This window comes from Pleurodeles waltl, chromosome 8 (genome assembly GCF_031143425.1).
Source record: "Pleurodeles waltl isolate 20211129_DDA chromosome 8, aPleWal1.hap1.20221129, whole genome shotgun sequence".
NCBI lineage: Eukaryota > Metazoa > Chordata > Amphibia > Caudata > Salamandridae > Pleurodeles > Pleurodeles waltl.
In genome coordinates, this window is record NC_090447.1 from 1,159,849,665 (window position 1) to 1,159,870,933 (window position 21,269).

General features: G+C 41.3%; 1 protein-coding gene across 3 annotated transcripts in view; it reads left to right on the forward strand.

Moving 5' to 3' along the window:
• RUBCNL (rubicon like autophagy enhancer) overlaps positions 1-21,269 on the forward strand; it is a 136,011-nt gene that overhangs the window by 17,071 nt on the left and 97,671 nt on the right. For 2 of the 3 annotated variants that reach the window (XM_069205390.1, XM_069205392.1), the window contains exon 2: positions 19,970-20,090. In XM_069205390.1, the coding sequence (XP_069061491.1) occupies positions 19,982-20,090 (109 nt within the window). In that variant the 5' untranslated portion in view covers positions 19,970-19,981. Of the gene's footprint in view, positions 1-14,786; positions 14,906-19,969; positions 20,091-21,269 lie in introns of all 3 variants that reach the window. The other variant, XM_069205391.1, reaches the window with a different exon arrangement.

Below are 21,269 nucleotides of genomic sequence, written 5' to 3' on the forward strand. Positions count from 1 at the left end.
CTATGTGCCATGTCCCTGCATGCAATATATATGTCACCATCTCCCAGGCCTTACAGCTCAAAGGCAGGGTGCATTATATTACATGTGAATGCATATCTGCATGATCAGATATGCTCCTGCTATATCTTTGTCGATCCTCAGACATTGTAAGTGACCAGGGAAGCCATTTTAAATGCGCGTGCTGGGCACTGGTCAATAAGAGTTCCCCAGCTACATCATAGCTTTACTGCAGATAGGGATGTTTGTTGTCAAACATCTCGTATTGGTGAACCCACGCTGTTGGCCAGTGTTAGTTTTACCAATACATGCACCCAGAGAGAACCTTGGAGGTGCCTCCTGGAACCTTACCAGCCTCTGGTGTGCCCGCTGACCAGTTTCTGCCAGCCTGCCACCTGAGACCTCATTCTGAACCCTAGGATGAGAGCCTTCTGCTCTGAGATCCAGAACAAAAGCCAGTCTGGGAAGATGGCCCCGGGAAGCAGGTCATCCCACTCCCAGAGGATGACCTGCTGATTAGCCTTCCTAAAGCAGCAAGCCTGACAAGTGGCAAAATTAGCTAGTCAGGCGTGCCACCCCCTGGCTAGTACCAGCCAGAAGGTGGGCTAATGCAAGGTGGACACTATTTTTCAGAAGTAGTCATCTTGGTGATGGCATGCTTAAGAATTCTGGGACAGGATTATGCCCACTTGCCAAAGGAAGTGGTCATATAGGGGGTAGTGACCCCCAAGGGTCAGTAGCCCATTGGCTACAACCCTATAACACCCCTAAAACCCCAAAATTTAGTATGTAGGGGAGCTCCTGGCACCAGAGAAGCAGATCCTGACGACCTAAGAAGACCAATGACACCAAAAAGCTGCAACAGTAGAAGAGGAGAAAAGAAGCAGCTAACCTGATACCAACCCTGCCGGCCTGTCTGCTTCCCTCGACAAAATCTGCACCAAAGTTGACTCGGAAACCCAGGAGGACTGCCTACCTTCAATAAAGACTCAAGACCTCTTGTGAACAGCGGACTTGTTCGCCAAAAAACTCCAAAGAAGGGACTCTGAAGTCTCTGGAACCGCCAAAAGCTGAAGTCTCCAACCCAAGGTGAAGTGGACTACTGGTGCTAACCAGGTTCCCCAGCTCCCCTGAGTCTGAGTCCATTGTGGTTTCACCCCTTCTGGACTTCCCAAAGTTGTCTGCATCCTGTGGTGAGAGAAATCTGATGCCTAAAACAACCACTTCAGCTGTCTCCCACAGCCCGAGTTGAAGTGGGCCCCTGGTGTCAACGAAGTCCCACAGCTCTCCTGAGCTCGAGTCCATGGTGGTTTTACCCCTCCTAGACACCCGGACGACGCCTGCAGCCTCAGGCCACAAGGCCCCTCAGCCACGAGTGCTCCCGGACACAGAAACCCTATACCAAAGGACACCCTTGCCCCTGTCGCTCCTGACCTGTGAAGAAAAGAACCAAAGGTGCACCTACGTCCCTCAGCACCCCACGTTTGTATCTTACCTGTGGGTCGACCTCGACTGCCATCCTAGCAAGGGCCTGCAGCTTTTTTTTCCCCACAGAGATTGATCTCCATCGAAATACATTGGGCACCTGAGGCCGTACTACACCTCTGCACCCGTCTGCCCCAGTGCTGCACAGAGTGACCTGTTGGTGTGGTCCTGACCATTGCCCAGTACTCTCCTTAAGTCTTGGAGATTGGTCCCATAAGTCGTCACATAGTAACTGATTGCAAAACTTGTTTTTCCTCAAATAGGCTAACATTGCAGAACTCAGAAATTGCAGTGTCCACTTTTTAAAGTGAAAAGAATTCCTATTTAAAAATGTACTGGTCTGAACATATATAAAGATATTGTATTTGTAAATTGGTATGGATCTCCTTTTTTGAGTCGTGCCATTTAATGACTATTGTGTGTATTTGTAGTTGTCTTGCACTCTTCTGTGTTAAGGCTAAGGCCACTCGAATACATTTCCCCTATTATTTAATTTTATGGTTATTGAATTTATCATCCTCTGAAGGATGGAAGACAGAAGAAGTACTGCTGGAATTCAAACCTATTGTTTACTGACCATTTATACAGCCTTTGGATAAAGTAATAGTGGAGGAAATCGATTTTTTTTTTTTTTTTTTTGGGAGAGGGTGGGACCGTTTTCACGGAATATGATGAAGACTCCACTGTCTAAGCCACCACTCTCCCTTCCTTTGTTCAGTGGCTGCAGAGTGAAGAACATCGCTTCTGCTTCTGGAGCAAAGAGTTGATGCTCAGGATCCCATGCGCCACCTTCCCTCTCCCTCTGTTTAAAGAATTGGTTCCCCACAAAACAAAATCTGTTTCGGTCAAACGGAATAGGTATTTGGAAAGGCTCAGAGAAGTCCCCATTTAGAGAATAGGCCTAGGAGAAATTGTAACTACACCTGCCTAATTTGCATAATTTAGGTGTAACAAAATGTCCGTGAAAGTACAGAGATTATGCCACGTCGTGGAATATTGTGGGGAGAAAGTTTAATGCGAGGTGTACCATTCGGGCAATTTATTAACGCAATAGGCATTTCAGGTAGTTTTATTACCCTAGGTTAGGGTAATTTCTTGTAGCTCAAAACAACATATTCGAACTTAAGCAGCAGTATTTTGAATGTGAACGACCGAAAATAAATTTAAAAATTACATTTCTGAGTTGAGTTTCTACCCGAACTGACCATTCGCGTGATTTTGTTTGTGTGAGATCTAATTTCTCAGTAATTCTGCATAATTACTGTAGTGCAAATTACACAAGATGTGCACAAGAATATTAAGGAATAAAATAACACAGATAGGGAGTCCTACATAGGCCTCTGGGTTAATGCTGCTCCTCCTATGGATGGGCGCTCTGGTTATAGGATGGTTTCAGAAAGCGGGCGCGTATGCACAAATCTTTGCACTATATACTTTTACTTTTGGGTTGTATTTCTTCTAATGTGTGGGTCCTGCTTTCTTAACGTTTGTTTTTTGGTTTTAAATCAGTAGTGCAGTATTGGGGAATGTACAGTATCTTTATTTTTAAACTATACTAATCTACAAATCCATTCATTTTATATACCCAGCCACTGCTAAAATGAAAATTACTTAATACATGTTTTTGTTCAGGCCTAAGATGCTGAAAAGAAAAATATTTGAGCAAAATGATGTGGACAATAAAGGTGGTTGTTCACTTTAATGCTCTATAAGGTAGTGCTTTGAAAAAGAATGAAAGTCTATTGCAGCTACGCCTTTTCTTGATGCACACAATCCGTCCTTTATTACATTTAGTGCTGAGCATATTCTGTTACACTCCGTGAATGATACTTAAACACACAAAGCTGCAGTTTATTTGTTGACCTCCTACTGCGAATAGTGCTAGCCCCACCTAAAATGACAGAATGCATTTTCAGCACCTGTCCTCAGCCACTGAATTAGAATAACATTTTTCATAACGTTTGCATGAAGGAAATGCGAACTTCCTTAGTTTTGACACCTGCTTCTCTCTCAGGGTGGCATAGTTGTTCTTTCTTCTTTGTTCAACCTTCTATTGCACCTGGTGGAGCAGGGATCTTAGTTTAAATATACAGAAATCCGCTTGAATGACTGGACGCAGACCATGGTCGTCAGTGAGAATTAATCAGAAGCTGCAACTCAAATCAATTAGTCATCACAGTTTCAATTTCAGTCTCTTGGGAGTCTAAGATGAGAATTGGTGTGTGTTTCAAAACTTTAGTAAATCTCAATTTCTTGTAATCTGTATCAAAATCAATATTAAATCTCATCAGTTCCGTTAGAGCAATTAAACCTAAACCTAAAACCTATTTAAATATTAGCAGTTAAGTGTGTTCCAAAAAGGAAAAGTCCCTATACTTAGAGTACTAGGGAAAAGTATCAGTCAGAACCCATAAAGAGCTCTAAATCGAGAGGTGAAAGCACGAAGCTTTAGCATCAAATCTCAAATATAAACCATAGCATAACTTCCCATAAAGAAGTTAAACACTCGGTCTCAGAGCAGCATAAATTCAGTCAGGGGAAAATAAAAGGATCTCTCGGAATTAATGAGAAGTGGCTCTGCAAAGATCTAAAGATACGTCTGGAATAGGTCATAAGCTTTCATAGCAAACATTTGAAACAAAATGTTTCCATCTTCCATCTGCTCATCCAATCGGCTCAGTGTCTTCATGGGAACAGGAAAGCTTCCATCGTCTAAGCAGTCCAAAACAGTGGTCTACAGATATCAACATTAGAATGAAACATTACGTGATTTTTGTAGAAACTCAACAGTTTCCCATTTGCCTGCTGTAAGAAAACTTCAGTTCATGGTTAGGCATTTACATCACTTTAATACATCACAAGTTTCTTGTGCATTTCAGCTGACTTAACTATTGTTCACATGGAAGAATTCTGTGGAGAAAACTATACATTTTAATAAATGATTTAATTTAATGTAAGCAAGCATACTGGAAAGTCGTAGTCTAACATTTTTCACCAAGTGATATACGCCCTAACATCTCACCATTACTGAAAATTAACATCTCCTTCTTACCTTGGGTCAGCTTCTGTAAAAGTGTATTCTGTATCTGTTCAAACCTAATACATGTAAATGTGAAAGGTTAGTGCTCTCACTTGTTTTTAAAATGTGGCTTTTCGACTAAGATCTACGCATTAGTTCTGCATTAATTCTTATTATTTAAAACTCCCTAACTCAACCAACTTGAACCCTTTTAATTGGACACTAATTCTTTGGGCCATGTCATGAAGTGTATTGTGTTAACATTCCCAGGCATAGAGGTGCCAGCTGTTGAATAGCGGTGTTTGGTTAGTAATTTTAGAAGGACCTTCTTGCATACTGTTGGTGAATGCTTGAATGAGTTAAGAGACCTTTATGCAGGTGTTCAAAAACTGAGTGAAAAGATGAATAGGGTGCAGCTAGACTTTCGTCCTGCTATTGATGGCCTTCATGTGGGTGTATAACTAGAGGTGGATTTGCAGTGGTGAGTCGGAGCTACCCTTCATGTCTAAATCTGTTTACTTCCCGTTGTTTCAGCTCCAAGATTGCACCTATTCTCAACTATTGATGCCTCACTCCAAGTTGCTTGTGTTCTCCAGTGGGCCTCGTAACAAAATCTGCTGGGCCAATTTGTTCTAAGTGTAACACGAGTTGCATCGTGCGAGTCCATTGTATGATGCTGAAATAACCAGGTGAAAATCCCACCAGGAATATGGAATAACTAGAAGAATTGTATGATCAGATTTTTACCAGTTCCCTATTCTCGGGTGTATCCTCAGGATCCAACTTTCAATGGGGAATTTTTTTCTTTTTGAGTCCTGGAGAAACATACCAACGTGACTGGTAACATTTAGCTGCTGGGATTTGGGGAAGTGGCAAAATTTCAGACCTACATCACCCAGTTTTTCCTAGTAAGGGCCATATTGCTTGCGTGATCAAAAACATACTATTTAGGAGTCTTGCAATGGCTTTAATTTTATTTTTTATTTTTTGGGAATGTCATGAAATGAGGGTTTTTTTATTTTATTTTTTAATAGAGAAATATAATTTGTTAGTATCATACAGGACATTTTCATACAAGAGTATATCTTTAAAAAAATCACACTGGTCTTGAGGCTTTTCAGCCTAAATCAGTCCCCCATGGCTGAAAATGATATGAAATTGTAAGATGTGAAATTTTGTATAATGCACATTTTTCTTATTTATTTTTAACTGGTGTTCTTTAAATTGCACCCAGGCCTACTTGCAGCCCACATTGCCTCTTAAGATTTAAGCTGCCTCCCACAGAATCCACATAGCACTACTACTTCCCCAGTACTTCAAATATCTTTCCACTATGAACACTTCATTCTGAAGTGAGTACCATCTCTCGCCCTGTAATGTGGTGGCTTTTTTCTTCCTTATGAGATGACAAGAAATACCATATTACTGCTGCAGGCAGCACAATGACACTTTTGGTAGAATGTTTGTTGAATGTTTGCTTTGGTACACCCCCAACACAAAATCCAAGTGCATTAAAAATAAATGATAGCAACATTTGCTGCACTGCATGCCTTCTTTGGCTTTCTAGGATATTTGAATGGGTTGGAACCTCACATCCTCAGGAATCCACTTCTTTTATTGCAAGGAGAGGACTAAGACATCCTAGCTGTCTGTCTGGCAAGTAGTTGGTGTTATGCTGATGAGGGTTAATACATTGACACATGCTGACTCAAGCTTTCTGGCTGTGGTCCTGTTGCACCAGGCAGTTGCCCGTGCTGTGACCGAGTTTCTTTGGCAGGTGTTCCTCTTGTGTGAAGTTGCTTGTTTCTGACTAGTAGGGCACAGAGGTTGAAGATGTATTGAAAATGGCTTGGTGGGTCCCAAAGGGATCACCTTGTAGCATTCTCCAGGGCCAAGCACTTGTGTTTCGTACAAATAGGCCATTATCACTCTAGTGTAATAGTGTCTTTTGTGGCTTTGAATCCGTTTGCCAAAATATAGACCATGGGGCGGTGAATGCCAGTGTCCAAGTGATCAGCGCTAGGAAAATCTTTTTGAAATTTTAGCCTTCTAGTGAGTAACTGACCTCTAATCTTTTTCTCCATCACAGTTAAGAATCCATTTTGAGGATTGTGTATCAAATCTTTAAATGTCTATGTGCCTGCAGTCAATTAGTCAAACATTTATATAACACAACAAATCACCTGTGAGGGTCTCGAGGTGGTAGTGCTGTATGCTGCTATGTGGAGGTATGATCATTCGAACATCCAGGTCTTTAGTTATCTTCTGAATCGCTGGAGTGACATCTTGCACCTCAGGTCTGCACTGAGGTGTTCCAAACCTTGGCTGCCAAGTGTGAGGAGTAGCGTCCTCCACTGTTGGCTCGATGGATCTGTGGGGTGTACAAGGGAGAGGGAAGCTGATCGGAGGTGCCTGGTCAGTTGGTGAAAAGGTCAGGCGTTTGATGTATGCTGGTCCTTGGTCTTGCAGGAGTAGGAGTGGGTCAGCATCTTGAACTGGCATCTATTCTGAATCTGGAGCCAGTGTAATTTCTTGAGATGGGGAGTGATGTGTATCCTTCTGGGGAGGTCGAGTATGAGTCTTGCTGCTGAGTTCTGTATTGTCTGGAGTGTTTTCAGGAGGCGTGCAGTGATTCCTATGTAGTGCATGATTCCGGTAACCCAGTCTGCTGGTGACGCGGGCCAGCTTCACGGTCCTTCTGGTGTTTGCTTGGAGCCTCCTGAAGATCTTGCAGAGCATGCTAAGGATGTGGAAGCAGGCGATTGATACTGAGTCAGCTTGTTTCTACATGGATAGCTTGCTATCCAGGATGACGTTGAGGTTGTGGATGTGGTCTATTGGGGTAGCGGGGTAGTGGGATGGGTGCAAAGGGGTGCCGAGCTCTGCGGGCACCATGTGTCGGTCCAGGGCAAGGTGCTGTTCCCAAAGATGAGGACTTATGTTTTTTCAGTGTTGAGTTTGAGACAGTTGTCCTTCATCCAGTCCGCTACGTTCATCTAACATCTGTGGACGTTAGCTTTTGTGGTGAAGGGATTATCAGACAGTGAGAGGATGAGTAGTGTGTCGTTGGCATAGAAGATGATGTTGAGTCCATGTGTTCCGATGTTGACGGGGGGTAGGGTGGTCATGTAGGTTTTGAAGAGGCTCAAGCTGAGGGATGATCCTTTGGGACTCCACAGATGATCTTGGAAACTGTGGGAGACTGATCCTTTGGGTTCTGCTGGTGAGGCAATCCATTTGAGGGAGTTTCCTTGAGTCCCAATGGGCTGGAGTCTGTTGATCAGGATGTGGTGGGACACAGTGTCCGAGGCAGAGGGCAGGTCCAGTAAGGTGCTGCCTGCTATTTCATCATGGTCCAGGAAGGCTCTGATGTCTGTAGCTGCAGTCAGGGCTGTCTCAGTGATGTGTTTAGCTTGAAATCTGGATTGGGAGGGGTCCAGGAGGTTGTGGTCTGCCAGGGTGTGACGCTTGTTGATTGCTTTCTCAAGGACTTTTGCTGGATAGGGTAGCAGAGAGATGGGCCAGTAGTTCTTCAGTTCAGCTGGGTCAATGGATAGTTTTTTTTTTTTTTCAGTAGGGGCTTCACTTCCGCATGTTTCCAGTCCCCTGGGAAGGAGGCCACGGTGATGGAGCTATTCAGGACCATCCTGAGCTCGTTGACAATTGTTTTGCTTCTGAGGTTGAAGAAGTGGTGAGGGCAGGGTTCCATCAGTGTTCCAGAGTGCACAGAGTTAATGATGGAGATAGTGTCTTGCGTGGTGAGGAGTTCCCAATGGGTGAGAAAGTGTTTGTGTTCGTACATGTGAGCTGGTTGACGCTGTCTGTGGCGGAGGGATGGCATTCGAAGTTTTCGTAGCTGGTGAGATCTGGTTGTGGAATAAGTCCATGAGGTTGTTGCACAGTTCCTGAGAGGGAGCGATGTCGTTCTCGGTGGCTGCGGACTTGCTGAACTCCTTCACAATGGCAAAGAGTTCTTTGCTGTGGTTTGCACTGGCTTTGATGTGGTCTGCTAGTGCATTCCTCTGTTTATTTGCCGCTGCATCACGTCCTTTCAAGTTATTGGCAGTTGCATTTGGAGGAGAGCAGTTCCTCAGTGAACTAGCTTGCTCTTTTGCTTTGTTCTTTGACCTTGGCTGTCTTGGCGAGAGCAATGGTGTCTGCGCATTCTGTGATCCACTGGGTTCTTTGCTGCTTGTTCAGGGTTGTATGCCAAGTCTGGGATGTGGGAGTGGAGCATGTTGTTCCACTGGTCTTCTAATACCATTTCCCATTTTCTTTGCACAGATCTTTGTGGGGGTGGGGGATGGAAATGGGGCACGGTGCTGGGGTAGGTGGGTCCACACAGGGTGAAGTGTACGCTATGGTGGTTGGACCAGGTGAGTGGTGTGGATGTACCTGACTCTGTTGCTGGAGGTGAAGATGGAGTGTCCTGTGATGTGGGTGGGGTCAGTGACAAGCTGCTTCAGGTTGATGTTGTTCATGCTTTCCAGGAGGACGGTGGAATTAGCATCGCTGGGGCTGCCGAGGTGGAAGTTGAGGTCCCCTAGGAATATGTAGTGGTTTGAGTCAATTGCTTGCGGGGTGATGAGTTCCGGGATGGCATTGCAGAAATTGGTGCATGGACTTGGTGGTCTGTAGGCAAGGACTGCTCTGTGGTGCTTTTTCCGTCTGTGTGGGGTTGGAAGTGAAGGTGTTCCATTACTGGTGTTGAGCTGTCGTGGGATGTTGTGCAGTGGATGCTGTCCCTATATATGATGGGGATTCCGACTTTATGCTTGTAATCGGGTCAGTGCCCTATTTTATAGCAGAGGAAGCAGCTGATAAGGTGGCATGTTAGCATGACTGAGAGATGCCCCATGCTCATCTCTTGATTGTTTGCCAAACAGGCTGTTTTCAACTACTCTCCTTATATATTTTGTTTGAAACCTCATTCTCTCCTCACTTCACACATTGTTGGTTAGACAAAAGTTTTATATATTTTTTTTGTGTGATTTGTTTTATGTTTCTGTGGTTTGATTCCTTTCTAGCACCTTCATATCTGCTTTAGTAATTATTCCTTATGTGTCTTCACATGTTTTAGGTTATGTCCCTTATTACATGTACTACCTCTATCTTTTTCTTTCTGTGTCAATCCTGGCAACTTTTCGTTGGGGCACTACCACCAGGTGCTGTCTAAATCTTGTCTTAAACAGCATCTGCTGCAATTCAATATATTCAGAGACCTGATCTGTCATTTGCCATCTTCAAATCTCACTGTTATGTGATCTGTTCATGGATTTGTACCTGGTAACATTTATTTTGCAGTACTTTGGTTAAAAGTGGTATATGCATTTCTGTAAATGCAAGTCACTGAATGCATCTCTAGAAGTTGGAGAGCAAGACTTGTGTGGACCATGGCCCCAAAGCATTCACTCTCCAGACACTCAGGTTTTCACACTCTTACTCTCACCGTCTTCTTCATACTCCATGTCTCACTCGCACCCTCTCCCTCATAGTGGATCACCCCCATTTAAAGATTGTCTGTGAGGTAGAGATTGCTCAGTGTTTTGACCCATCTCCCTAAAGAGATGATTGAATTGGGAACATTTTAAAGAGAAGTTCAAGTGAATCAAGAAAGAAGTAGTTTAGCTGATAGTTTTCCTCAAGAGATTACCCTGTCCTGGACTTGGGAGTGTTCCCTGATAAGACAACAAATGCTTCAGAGTGTGTCCAACGTTGTCTCTTTAAGGTTGCTGTTGCACAACCTATTCTAATTAACTAAAGGCCATGTAAAAGACTCCAATTTAGATAACCAATATGAACATTTATTTAAATGGGATTTTCTGATATCTGGCATGGTTAACCCTGGAGTCCTAAAACAACTACAATCATCAAATAAACCATATTTAAAGAGGGAGGAGTATAGTTGTCTTGGCAGATAAAAGATGGTGTATATCTACAATAGCAAGGCTGCATTAAAAAAAATGCACTGTTACTAAACACCACACAAGAAGTGTGCCCATTGACTGCCTTCCCCTCCTAAGCCAGTTTCTCCCCATCTCCATTTTATTAACCTGTTGAAGTAACATCCTCCAAGTAAATCTCTGGAGGCTTATGGTATCTCTAGGAGCATTTAATCAATGACCATTGGAGTGTCTAGCAACAAAAGTAGAGAATGCACTCCTGACTACACAAGTGGTAACATTCCTATGTGCTCTTAACATAAACGTGATTAATATACAGCCATTGAGGCAACAACTTAGCAGTTTAAGAAATCAAACATCTTTATGACAGGTGTTGATCTTGCATTATTTATGCAAGTATATTGCTGAATAATTTTCTTCTTTTGCAGGAATCAGTGCCCGCGAGGTCAACAGATCTTTGGACCCAGTATAAGGTTGTGGAAAACCAGACCACAAATTTCAATACAAACCAGTTTAATTACACAACATGACCAATGTGGTCATACAACGAAAACTCCATTCGGGAATAAGGTTAAGGGGTTTAATTACAAATTTAAACTCAGTCATGTACACAATTCTCAAGACAAAGTTATAAAGATAAAGTATCGCCATGGGTTGACAATGGAGACAAAATAAGTTCAGGCGAACTAACATTAAGAGAACCAAGCACTCCACAAAGGCAGTACAAAACCTTAGTAAAATTATCTGATGGATAGAAAACCAGCATTGCCCAGTTTTAATCAGCATTAAGGCAATTCAAGTCATCAAGGTTCCGTTTACTTTGGGCAAGGGAAAACCTTATTGAATAACCATTGAGGAGATAATGTGCTGGGCGCAACTCATGCGTGCAAAAGACACAAAGGGCAAAAATAATTTGGAAAGAGGTAATCTCGGACAACGGGTCACTAATGAAGATGGATAAAAGTTAAATAAAAAAGGAAAAGGGTCAGCATTTCAAAAGCTCGGTCAAGAGTCTTCTTTGGGTTTGGCAGAAATTTCTAGGTTTCAGCAAAGCATTTCAAAGGGCAAGGGACGCAGGGATAATACGTCTCAGAGTCTAAGGGGCTCAACATGAAATGCAAAACATGGGGACGGGCAGGTTCAGTGTCTGACCCAAGTCCAGCTGGGGAACGACATATTAAAGTTCATAAGGCAAAATGATTTATCAGTTCATCAGTCCACCTGACATTGAAGGGGTATTATCCAATAGAAATCGATCATGTGACTCCAACTTGAAGCGTTTGTTTAGTTTCCCAGGTTTGTCATGAGAATGGTGTCCATCTATATTCTTCCATACAAGATTGCAAGAGTTTATATACATTGCCAGTCCACAGTCCTAAACGTTTCATCCTCAAGGACGAATTTTTAAACAAACTATGTGTAAATCAATAGGCATCAATTATCAAGCTAGCCTTCTCATGAGAATGAAATCTGAAAGAAAGATACATGTTAACAAGAAGACTTGCCCATTTCAGCATAATCGCAAATACAGGGTCTAGCAGGCCTCACTTAGGTTAGCGCGAATGAATTAGAACAGCACATTAATCATTCAATAATACACATTTTTAATACGCAAATTATAATTTCAGTATTATTCTCCATTAGTATTCCAGTTATCATAATTTTAAACAAAATAACTATTAATACATTTCCATTAATGTAGCGCAGTAGTGCATTTCTCTGTTTGCATGTGAACATAAAACACTTAGCATCAAAAATCTAATATTTCAATGCAGACTGGTAGTTTACATTTTAAAATATAACATAATGACAAATGAATTCTTCAAACGTAATTTAATCTCAATACCACATAAATGTAAGTGACTAGTCTAAGATGAATGCACAGTAATATAACTTCTGAGTGCATCACATTTCATTCAAAGTATTAATACTTGAATTAGCATAATACATACACTGTCACATATAGAAGATCACTCTGACATGAGGGACAGTTCTTAAGTTTCTGCTACATCAACATCAGTTATAATTAGTGCATAGATAATTAGGCTTTGTATTTCAGCCATGGTAGCAGGCCACCTCTCCATATTTGGGGATCAGTCTGTACCTAATAGGCTTGCCTTTCTACCTACTAAGTTACAGTAAGACCTGCCGGACCCTAGTGTTCTAGGGCAGTGATTCTTAACCTTTAGACTTCTGTGGATGCACACTTAATTATTATTGGAATACTGGTACCCCAATAAGTCATTATTGGAATCTAGGGACCGCGACCTAAGCAATTTTTATTATTTTGACCACAAAGCAATACAAATAAAATATGAACACAAGCATTCACTAAACAAATGTGATTGATTGATGTGATTGATTGTATTGTTTCAGTTAGTTAAAACCATAACAATTGTGCAACTTACATAATAACTAAACAAATGATGAAATACCATATTTTAATTCATAAAAAGAATATTAAAAAAATACCAATTTTAATGGGAAAGTTAACGTTTTTCCAAATCCAATTGAGGCTGCCCATCGTCAATACTATATTCTGTTTGACTGCTCCCGCAAATTAATCTGAGGATACCAACTTAACATTTAGCCTCCAATTTCAAATACTTTCATAAATTATAGAACTTTTGAAAAAAATTTTTTTGACGTTTTGCTTCTTTATATATACCACATCAGGCTGTTACTGTGTAATTTTTTTAAGCAGTTGTGGACCCCCTGTGTGGGATTCGCAGACCCCTTTCCCCCCGCCCATGGATCCGCAGATGACAGAGTAAGAACCACTGTTCTAGGTCATGTACTAACTTCTTCGAGAGACCTCTTTCCGTTAATTTTAGGAGCCTGTTATTGTGACACTAACCTCAGCACCTTCACATCCCTTTCGTTCTATGCCCCTTAGGCACGCAAAGCTCCACTGCCCTGTTTATGACCTCAGCCTATTCCTTGTACGACCTATTGCTGTTTGTTGCTCCTTATGAGTTTTCTTTTCAAGCACACTTTAGCTACTGTATGTAACGCTGCCTTTCCAGCACCACTCCTGATAAAACCGCTAATCTGTATACGCCTTACTATAATTTTCTCCTCAAAACCCATCAACCGCATACCAAATACAGTTTTTCTCTTCTTCACTCTTACTCTACTTCCATGGTTGAGGTGCTCACAGAGTTTTCCTTAAATATGATGTTTAGGGTAAAACCTGTTGCATTCCTGTAATCTATCAGAGAATCAGTAGACATCATTGAGAGTACAAGTAGATGACACCAGATCCATCACTTACAGAAGGTAATGGATAGGGTAGAAGTGTGTGGTCTGTGACGATTCTCTGGTCTCAGATAGCTACTGACTGATGAAGCAGGGCCTTGTTTTTTTTCTTTTTCCTAAATAAGAGCTCATCTCCTTATACAGTCTCCTCAAAAGGTTAGGTTGCTGTGTTGGATTCCCTCTTTAGTGATTCTGGAGCTTACTCACTAGTCCTGGTTATTATCTCATTGTGAGCACAGTTTTGCACAGTCAGTACAAGTCTGGGGAAAATCATGTACATGTGTTAATCTTTTCTGCGTAATTGTATTCTCTCTGCTTTCTTGTTTTATTCTTGGTCTCCATTCAGCACGTCTCATTAACTGAGATTAAGTGAGCAAGGTTGGGAAAGGACAAAATGCCTATTGGGACATAATTCAACAGACTGGGCCTGGCTGGGGCATACCCACCCAGAAGAGATCTTGGCAAAACCTTATTCTCATTGCTGGGGTCATCCAGGTGTGCTTAAGAGCTTGTCAACAACACAAACTCCATAAGACATAATAAGGAATAAAACTATTTCCAATTAAGTGTCCTTTTTGTTTGGAATGAGATATCTCTTGATTTGCCTACATATGCTGCTCTGTGGTTCATTCAATAAAGATTGGTCTTTTAACACACAAAGAAACAGAACAGCTTTAAAATGATACTGCTGAATTAATGCAAGAGCCTAGGTTTGGGTCAGACATTGACTTGTCTTTTGTAGCTTTCTTTCATCCAGGGACCATGATGTCCACATTTAAAATCTGATTTAAAGCGCATCTGTCTGCTTGACATATTGCTACCAGATCTTTAAACTGTACATAGAGTTGTCTTTGGCTACACCCAAAGAAGTATTTCTCTCTCGCCTAATGTTACAGGTTATTTGGTACATCATTCAAGCTGCTGAGGAGTTGTTGCATTGCAATATGAGAGTGGCAAATGCAGTTTATTTAGAAATCCATACTTTTCAGGGTCTACCTTCTCAGCGTATGCAAAATATTTTGTAAACAAAAAAAATTAAAAATTAAAGGGGCTTAGAGTTTGGCATTACTTACCTTTGGTTGATTTCCGTGTCTTTTTTTTTTTTCTTGCTTCTGATTGGTCAGTGTCTCCTTCTCCTTCCTGCTTCATTCCGGGCCTTCAGCATTGTCTGCCAGGGAGCACATACCTAGCACAGGTCCCTGTCTGCAGCCAGTGTCCTTCCACTGGCAAGAGGCTCCTACAGGTACTTTTTTCTTCTTTTTTTTTTTTTTTTTTATAATTTACTCTTGGACATGTACTTTTGAAGAGTGAATGACTTTGCAATCTGTGTGATGATGTCCTTCAGCCCCTAGGTGTTGCTTACCTCACCCCATCCCCCTGGCCACCTCTCACTGGCCGTTGTTGATGCACCCCTCCCTTCCTGCTGTCTGTTGTTGCTCTTTGCATTATATTATTTTAAGCTGTCCATTCTTGTTGCTCCCTTTAGCCCCCTCTCCCGCACATCTCACTTGTGTGACTTAATTTATATATTGCCTTTTTGTTTCTGATTGGTTTAATGGCACCAGGATGTGGGGCAGGAGTGCTATTGGAGGCAATTACTTATACATTTTCATAAATGCCTTGATGTAATGTACTTTGCATTGTTCAGCTGTGACATTAGACCAGTGCTGATGGGATAGTATTAGTGGCCCAGTCAGAGAACACTATTCATTATTTCTTAAAATCCTTTGGGGCATTTTACTGAATTAATGTATTACTCAAGTGCAGAGAATTGGAAAATTGCCTATGTGTGGAGACTTTTTGTCAGAAACAAAGTTTTAGGATTAATTGTTTTTGCCTTTTTGTAATGCCCACTCTACACTCCTGTCCGCCATAAAAATAAAAAAAAGCACATTAACAGTGCCAAATGGCTTTTACAGAGCTACTTGGCTTTCAGGTTTTTTTCAGGATGTTGCACAGCAGCTCGAGCTGCTGTGCAAAATGGCTTAAAGTAAACCACAAAAGTGCTGTAGAAATGCGTTACATCAGAAAAATTATTGATCATGCCAGTGAGTCTGACATGGGTGAAACCTATTTGCTTTGCCAATGGTTGTTTTGTCCCTGCAGCAGCATTTACAAGAGATTTTATTCTGGACATATTGCCTGCTGGAAAATCAATCATTGGCAATGCCAGTAGGTTTTACTTTAATATGCCAACACAGGCATGCACAAATGCTGTTTGCATACTCTCGTACATAAAGTCACAACCATTTACTCAGTGTTTGTTTTGCTTGAACTTTCTTTGTTTCTGCTTAGTTTGTAAGTGGGCTCAACTACTCAAACCCTGCCAGTTCTCAATGCTGAGTCTGGTGGGCCTGCAGTTTATAGATGCTAGTCATCCCCTCACTACCTTGTGCCAGATATGCTGTGCATATGCTGTGACCCAAGTATGACTGAGGAGCTATCTGCAGTCATACTCCACAACTGGCTTCTCTTTGTGTTTTTTCTCACTGGTTGTGATGAAAAGGGCTGTCAGCTCTCATTTCCTACCAGCATTAGAATAAAGGATGCATAAATATCATCCCAAAGGTATTGAGCCAGTTGCTAGCAAATCCCAAAAATATATTTGTTTTGATTTTTCACAATGCAATTTTGTACCCTGGAATGAATTTTCTATTAATTTCCCTTTATGTACGTTTTTTTTTTTTATGAATGTCTTAATTGGTTGACAAAAAGTGAAGGCTGGATCCCTGCCAGACAATCCCAAAATTAATAAAAATGATACATGTATTGATGACTCCCCAACTTTGTAAGTGGGGAATGGATACCCGGTAATCCACTGAGTCAACCGTATTTGTCTTTATAAAGACAAAAGACCATAGGCAGCTAATTTTTGTATCAGTGGAGACGATGTGTAACCAATTCCTCATTCATTGCCCCGTTTAACTCTTCACGGTAGTCCTATAGCATTCAGTCTTCCTATTTCCCTGCCCCCCCAAGATTTTCAAAGCACCAACCCATATCACCATGACATAACTTATACGAAGTAGTGAACTTCTCTCTTGCCCGTCCCATCCTCTCAATTTGTCTACTTATCAAATGGTAAAGAAAACTTGTATAAAATTGTGGTGGTCCCATGCCTAATAAAAACAGATGACCTGTGTAGGTCTCATGTGAAAGTTGGATTTAATACCATGACTCTTCCTTCTTTTCTTTGTGATAACATAGTTTTCTTAAATAATTCATTATTCGATAATATAGTGGGATTGAAGATTTTGAAAACAGTACAATCCTGAGTAAATGGTTCAGTACTTCAATCCAGAGTTGATTATCATTTCTTATTATAGAAAAAGCACTGATCAAAGCAGAAACATAAAAGATCAAAAATTATCTTTGCTCACTCTAAAATGTAAACTAGATCGTGCAAGTTCCTCAGACGGTAACTAACAATTACTGAAACTGTGAACGCTGTGGTTTTAGCACATCTTAGGAAGTTGCTGAACTATAACTGAAAATATAGTCACCCAGAAGTAGGGGGAAGTACAGTCAAATGTTTTAACATTAAAATCCTATTTTAGCGATACTAAAATCCCGAACAGTAGAGGCCACTATGCTACTAGTGTCAAAGGCATGCACAGCCAGTCCTCTGCTCAGGGCTGAGGTCATGCAATGCCCTGTGGTTGTTTAGTGACTGCCACGAATGTGGTCTGTCGTGGGGGTGAGTGGGGGGAGGCAGGCTTGGCTACTGATGGTCTGCTACTTACTGGGGTCAATCAAGGCCGTAGGCTACATCTCAGAGTTGAGCTCCTCTCTACTACTTTCGCACTCTAAACATGAATGTCTTTGATACGAGACAGATGGTGGGTAAGTCTTGAGGTGAACGAAGTGTCTCAGTGGCCTTTGAATAGTTCATGTTATTGACAACATGAACTATTCAAAGAGCACTAGAATTCAGATTGTCATAGCAAGCAGCAAGTGGCTTTTTGGGTGGAGGTGGGCTGAAGTTAAAAGGAACAGTTATCCAACTTGACGTAAGCTCTCATCCCCAACGGACTTTTTGGCCTTCTTGTTCGAGCCGTGTGCTACTTAGAATGCATATCCCCCTTTCCCACCTTTAAATGGTCAATTGAGTAATATATGGCTTCAGCATTTGCTTTGACCCAGAATAAAATGGAGCTTCAGGTCGACTGTAAATGAAAAAACAGATGCTGCAAAAAAACAGTCTCTTTTTAAAAAAGAAAAGCTTCTTTCTAATTCTTGAAGCAAAATGCAGGGATGGTCTGTTTCCCCTCAACCACCCTTTTTGACGTAAATTAGGCTGCTGAAGTCACAGTTCAAGACAACATCGTAGTTCTCACTCTTTAAAACTTCATCATTCTGTCAGAAATGTTCAGGTAATAACTGAAAGGAGAGATTCTACTATTTACAGAACTCTTAGAGAAGTACATTGAATACATGCGACCTCAAAACTAGGATGTCGCTGAAAACCTAAAATAACTTAACTTGAATAGATGAGAATAAAATGTGTTGGTCCAGTTAAGGTATGTTGGTTTTGTTTTGTTATTCAAGCTAAAACTGTGACAAAGTCACCTGTTCCAATACACAACAGTTAATTCAGATTTCCCAAAAGGTAAAATGAAAAAAGTTAGATAAAATTTGAGGAGAAAAACATCACCATAAGATAAATGAGATGATCATTTTGGTTTGCCTGAAACAATACATTTACATTTCAGAACTGTCGTTGTTAAATGGCCCTTAAACAAGAGCAAAAACATAAAATAAGAAAACCTGCTGTAGATCATTGTTCCTGTTTGCCTTTCTCCATAGTAAAAACGTAGCATTGCTTTCATTTTTTTGAGCTTTTGTCATACTCATAATATCCCGGCATGCATACACCCCTTACTAACCAGCACAGCCCCAGAATAGGAAGCAGGGAGTTAGGGCCAGATGTAGCAAAGGTTTTTACCCATTCTGTGTCTATGGGGAAAACGTTTTCGTACATATGGCCCCAAATTATTAAGTGGTTCTTTACATGGACGTGTTTAGTGCTAGTTCCAGAAAGTGTCTCTGTGCACCTAATTTTGACCTTGTTCGGCAACTACTCTTGGTTTACTTTCCACAACCAGTATCTCAGAAATGGGTGGCGGAAGAGTAGTAATTTTCAATGCTTACTCCGCTCTTTTTTTTCTAGGAAATTGTAAATCCCTTCCAAAAGGACCTGTTCCACCCACTCCAATTTGTTCCTAAAGTACTTAAACTTCATCGCTGACTGTGGAAATGTCAAATCTTCTTTTGGCAAAAACGTGAGGGTAAATCAGAGGGGTGTAGATAAGTGACCTCAGCTCTTTGCTCATTCACTATTTCAGTCTTTCATCCCTATGTGTGCTAAGCAGAGTAAGATTTTTCCATGCTTCCTATGGCCAACTTTTTAAACTCGTCCATTGGATCAATCTACTCCACGACTCACAGTTGTACTGCAAACTCTGATATTTGCTTCATTTAGAAATTGTTTCTCCTTTAACACAGCGTACAGTTTTACTTGAATGTTCTCCAGTTTCAAACCTTTGAGCTGGAAATGCATTCATCTCTCCTGCAACGAAGGCTGGAGTTCTACTACTTCATGCTTTTTTCGGGGTTCCCCTTTATTGAAACTGACTTCTTCTCCACAGAGGATTCCTGAGGGCAGGGTGCTCAAATGCTAGGCACCGGGCCTTTGTTGAAGCTCTCCTGAACATGGCTGCATTTTGTAGTACATGGGGGCCCTTTCATACACTTTACAGGTACTGTGAATGTGAACCCTATCTTGCTTCCCCATGTCTGTATGTCCTGTTGGAGACCTAAGCTGGTCAATGATTTTGGAAGTCAAACCAGCACATAAGACTCAAATAGCAGTCAGAAGAGTGGGCACCTTTGGCATTGACAACTACTTATTAGTTATCATAGCACAGCTCTTTGCCAACAACCCTCACTGCATGACCAAGGTGCACTTGAACCATTGGATTTAGAATGCTGCAACAGACCACGATGGATGGAATGCGGTTGTAAGTTTCTTCTTGATGACTAAATGAAAAAATATGCATGTATGCTATTTTATTTTCCTGTCGGCAAACTTCTTTGAATAGAGTCAAGTGTTTGGATATTTCCATCTCTCGCACACATGATCCATGCTTTTAAGCATGTCTGCAGTAGTCCATGCTAGTCGGGAGAAGGAAATGCTTAGTTGGTGGCATGTGCTATGGTTATCTTTTTGGTTATCTTTTGATAATGAAACTATCTGGTTTTCTTGCATTGAGTCAACGTTTTTGTTCCCTTTTTTGATTATTTCCAGCTTGTTGTCGCAATGAGTGCCTTGGCTGTCACCATGTCCGTGAACGCCTCAAATTTAATGTACTTCCCCTCCACAAGAAGAAAAAGCGTGAATCAGACTCCAAAAATGGAAATCCCTTCAGGTATGTCTTTTTTTGTTTTTGGATCTTGTGACTAGGCATCTTTGTGGGAAAAGCTTTCCCTGATGCTCAAAGTGTTAATTTTTGAAAAGTCAGCGATTTTCGTATTTAGTAAAGGTTGATTTGATAAGTTGTCATGGTCTAAAAATGCCCTCATTTGACTGAGTTCAACGTGTTAAAAGGGCACCTGGCAATTCTTTTTCCAAGTGAAGAATAGCAGTGTTTTCTCTTAAGACCGCGTCTCACCCTGTGCACAAAAAATACTCCATCACCCACAACAAGTGGTCTGTCTGCTCAGTATCCAACTTAATATTTTGATGATCAGGGTAGCAAATGTGTAATTACTTTTATAAAAAGGAAATTGTGGAGGCAGAGGGGTGCTTTACATAGGCACAATGTAGGTGCGCAGTGGTAGGTCCACGCTGATGTACATTGTAATTCTGGTCTCTCCTTGAGTGAAGGAAATCTGAAAAGAATAGCTAGGAAGGTTTTTATTTTTGAGAGATGACAAGATACAGGATTTATTTTTCACAAGAGGTGGGCCTCGGATATATTGCCACAGAAGTTTGTTAATAATACTGATACGTTTCCAACTTAGTTTGTATGATGTCGAACGTCCCACTGTACTCCAATCCAAACCACTAACTCAATCCAATCCACTCTACAACACTCCCTACCACTGAACTCTACTCCCCTCTACTCAGCTCTGGTACTCTACTTCCCCACTACACGACACTTCAACAAATCCACCGTACAACACTCTACTCTGACACTCCATGCCATTAACCTTTAGCCATGATGGACAACAGCCATACGGGTGTACAACATTGCAAAACACTGCCAAAGCCAATAGCTCTTGTATAGGAGGCCTACTGGCTTTGCCAATGCATGTTTTTTCTGTGCTCTAATCTTTAAACCTTTGTGTGTTAGTATGCACTTCTAGTTTTCATCTAGCAGCCCTGTTTAATTAAATCACACTGTGTAGTGGATCCTATTTCATTTTAATGGGAATCAGGAGTTTAGCTCAGCTTGCAGGCCTGTGCCCCCGTCACCTAGTGACGTTTAACCTTTCTCTGTCTTAGCCTAATTTCTTTAATTATTTCTTTCAAAATGGCTGATATGTTTATAGTTAGTGAAATGTTCTGATTTTACCTCATCAGTGCCACTCTGTGAAGGTGTCAC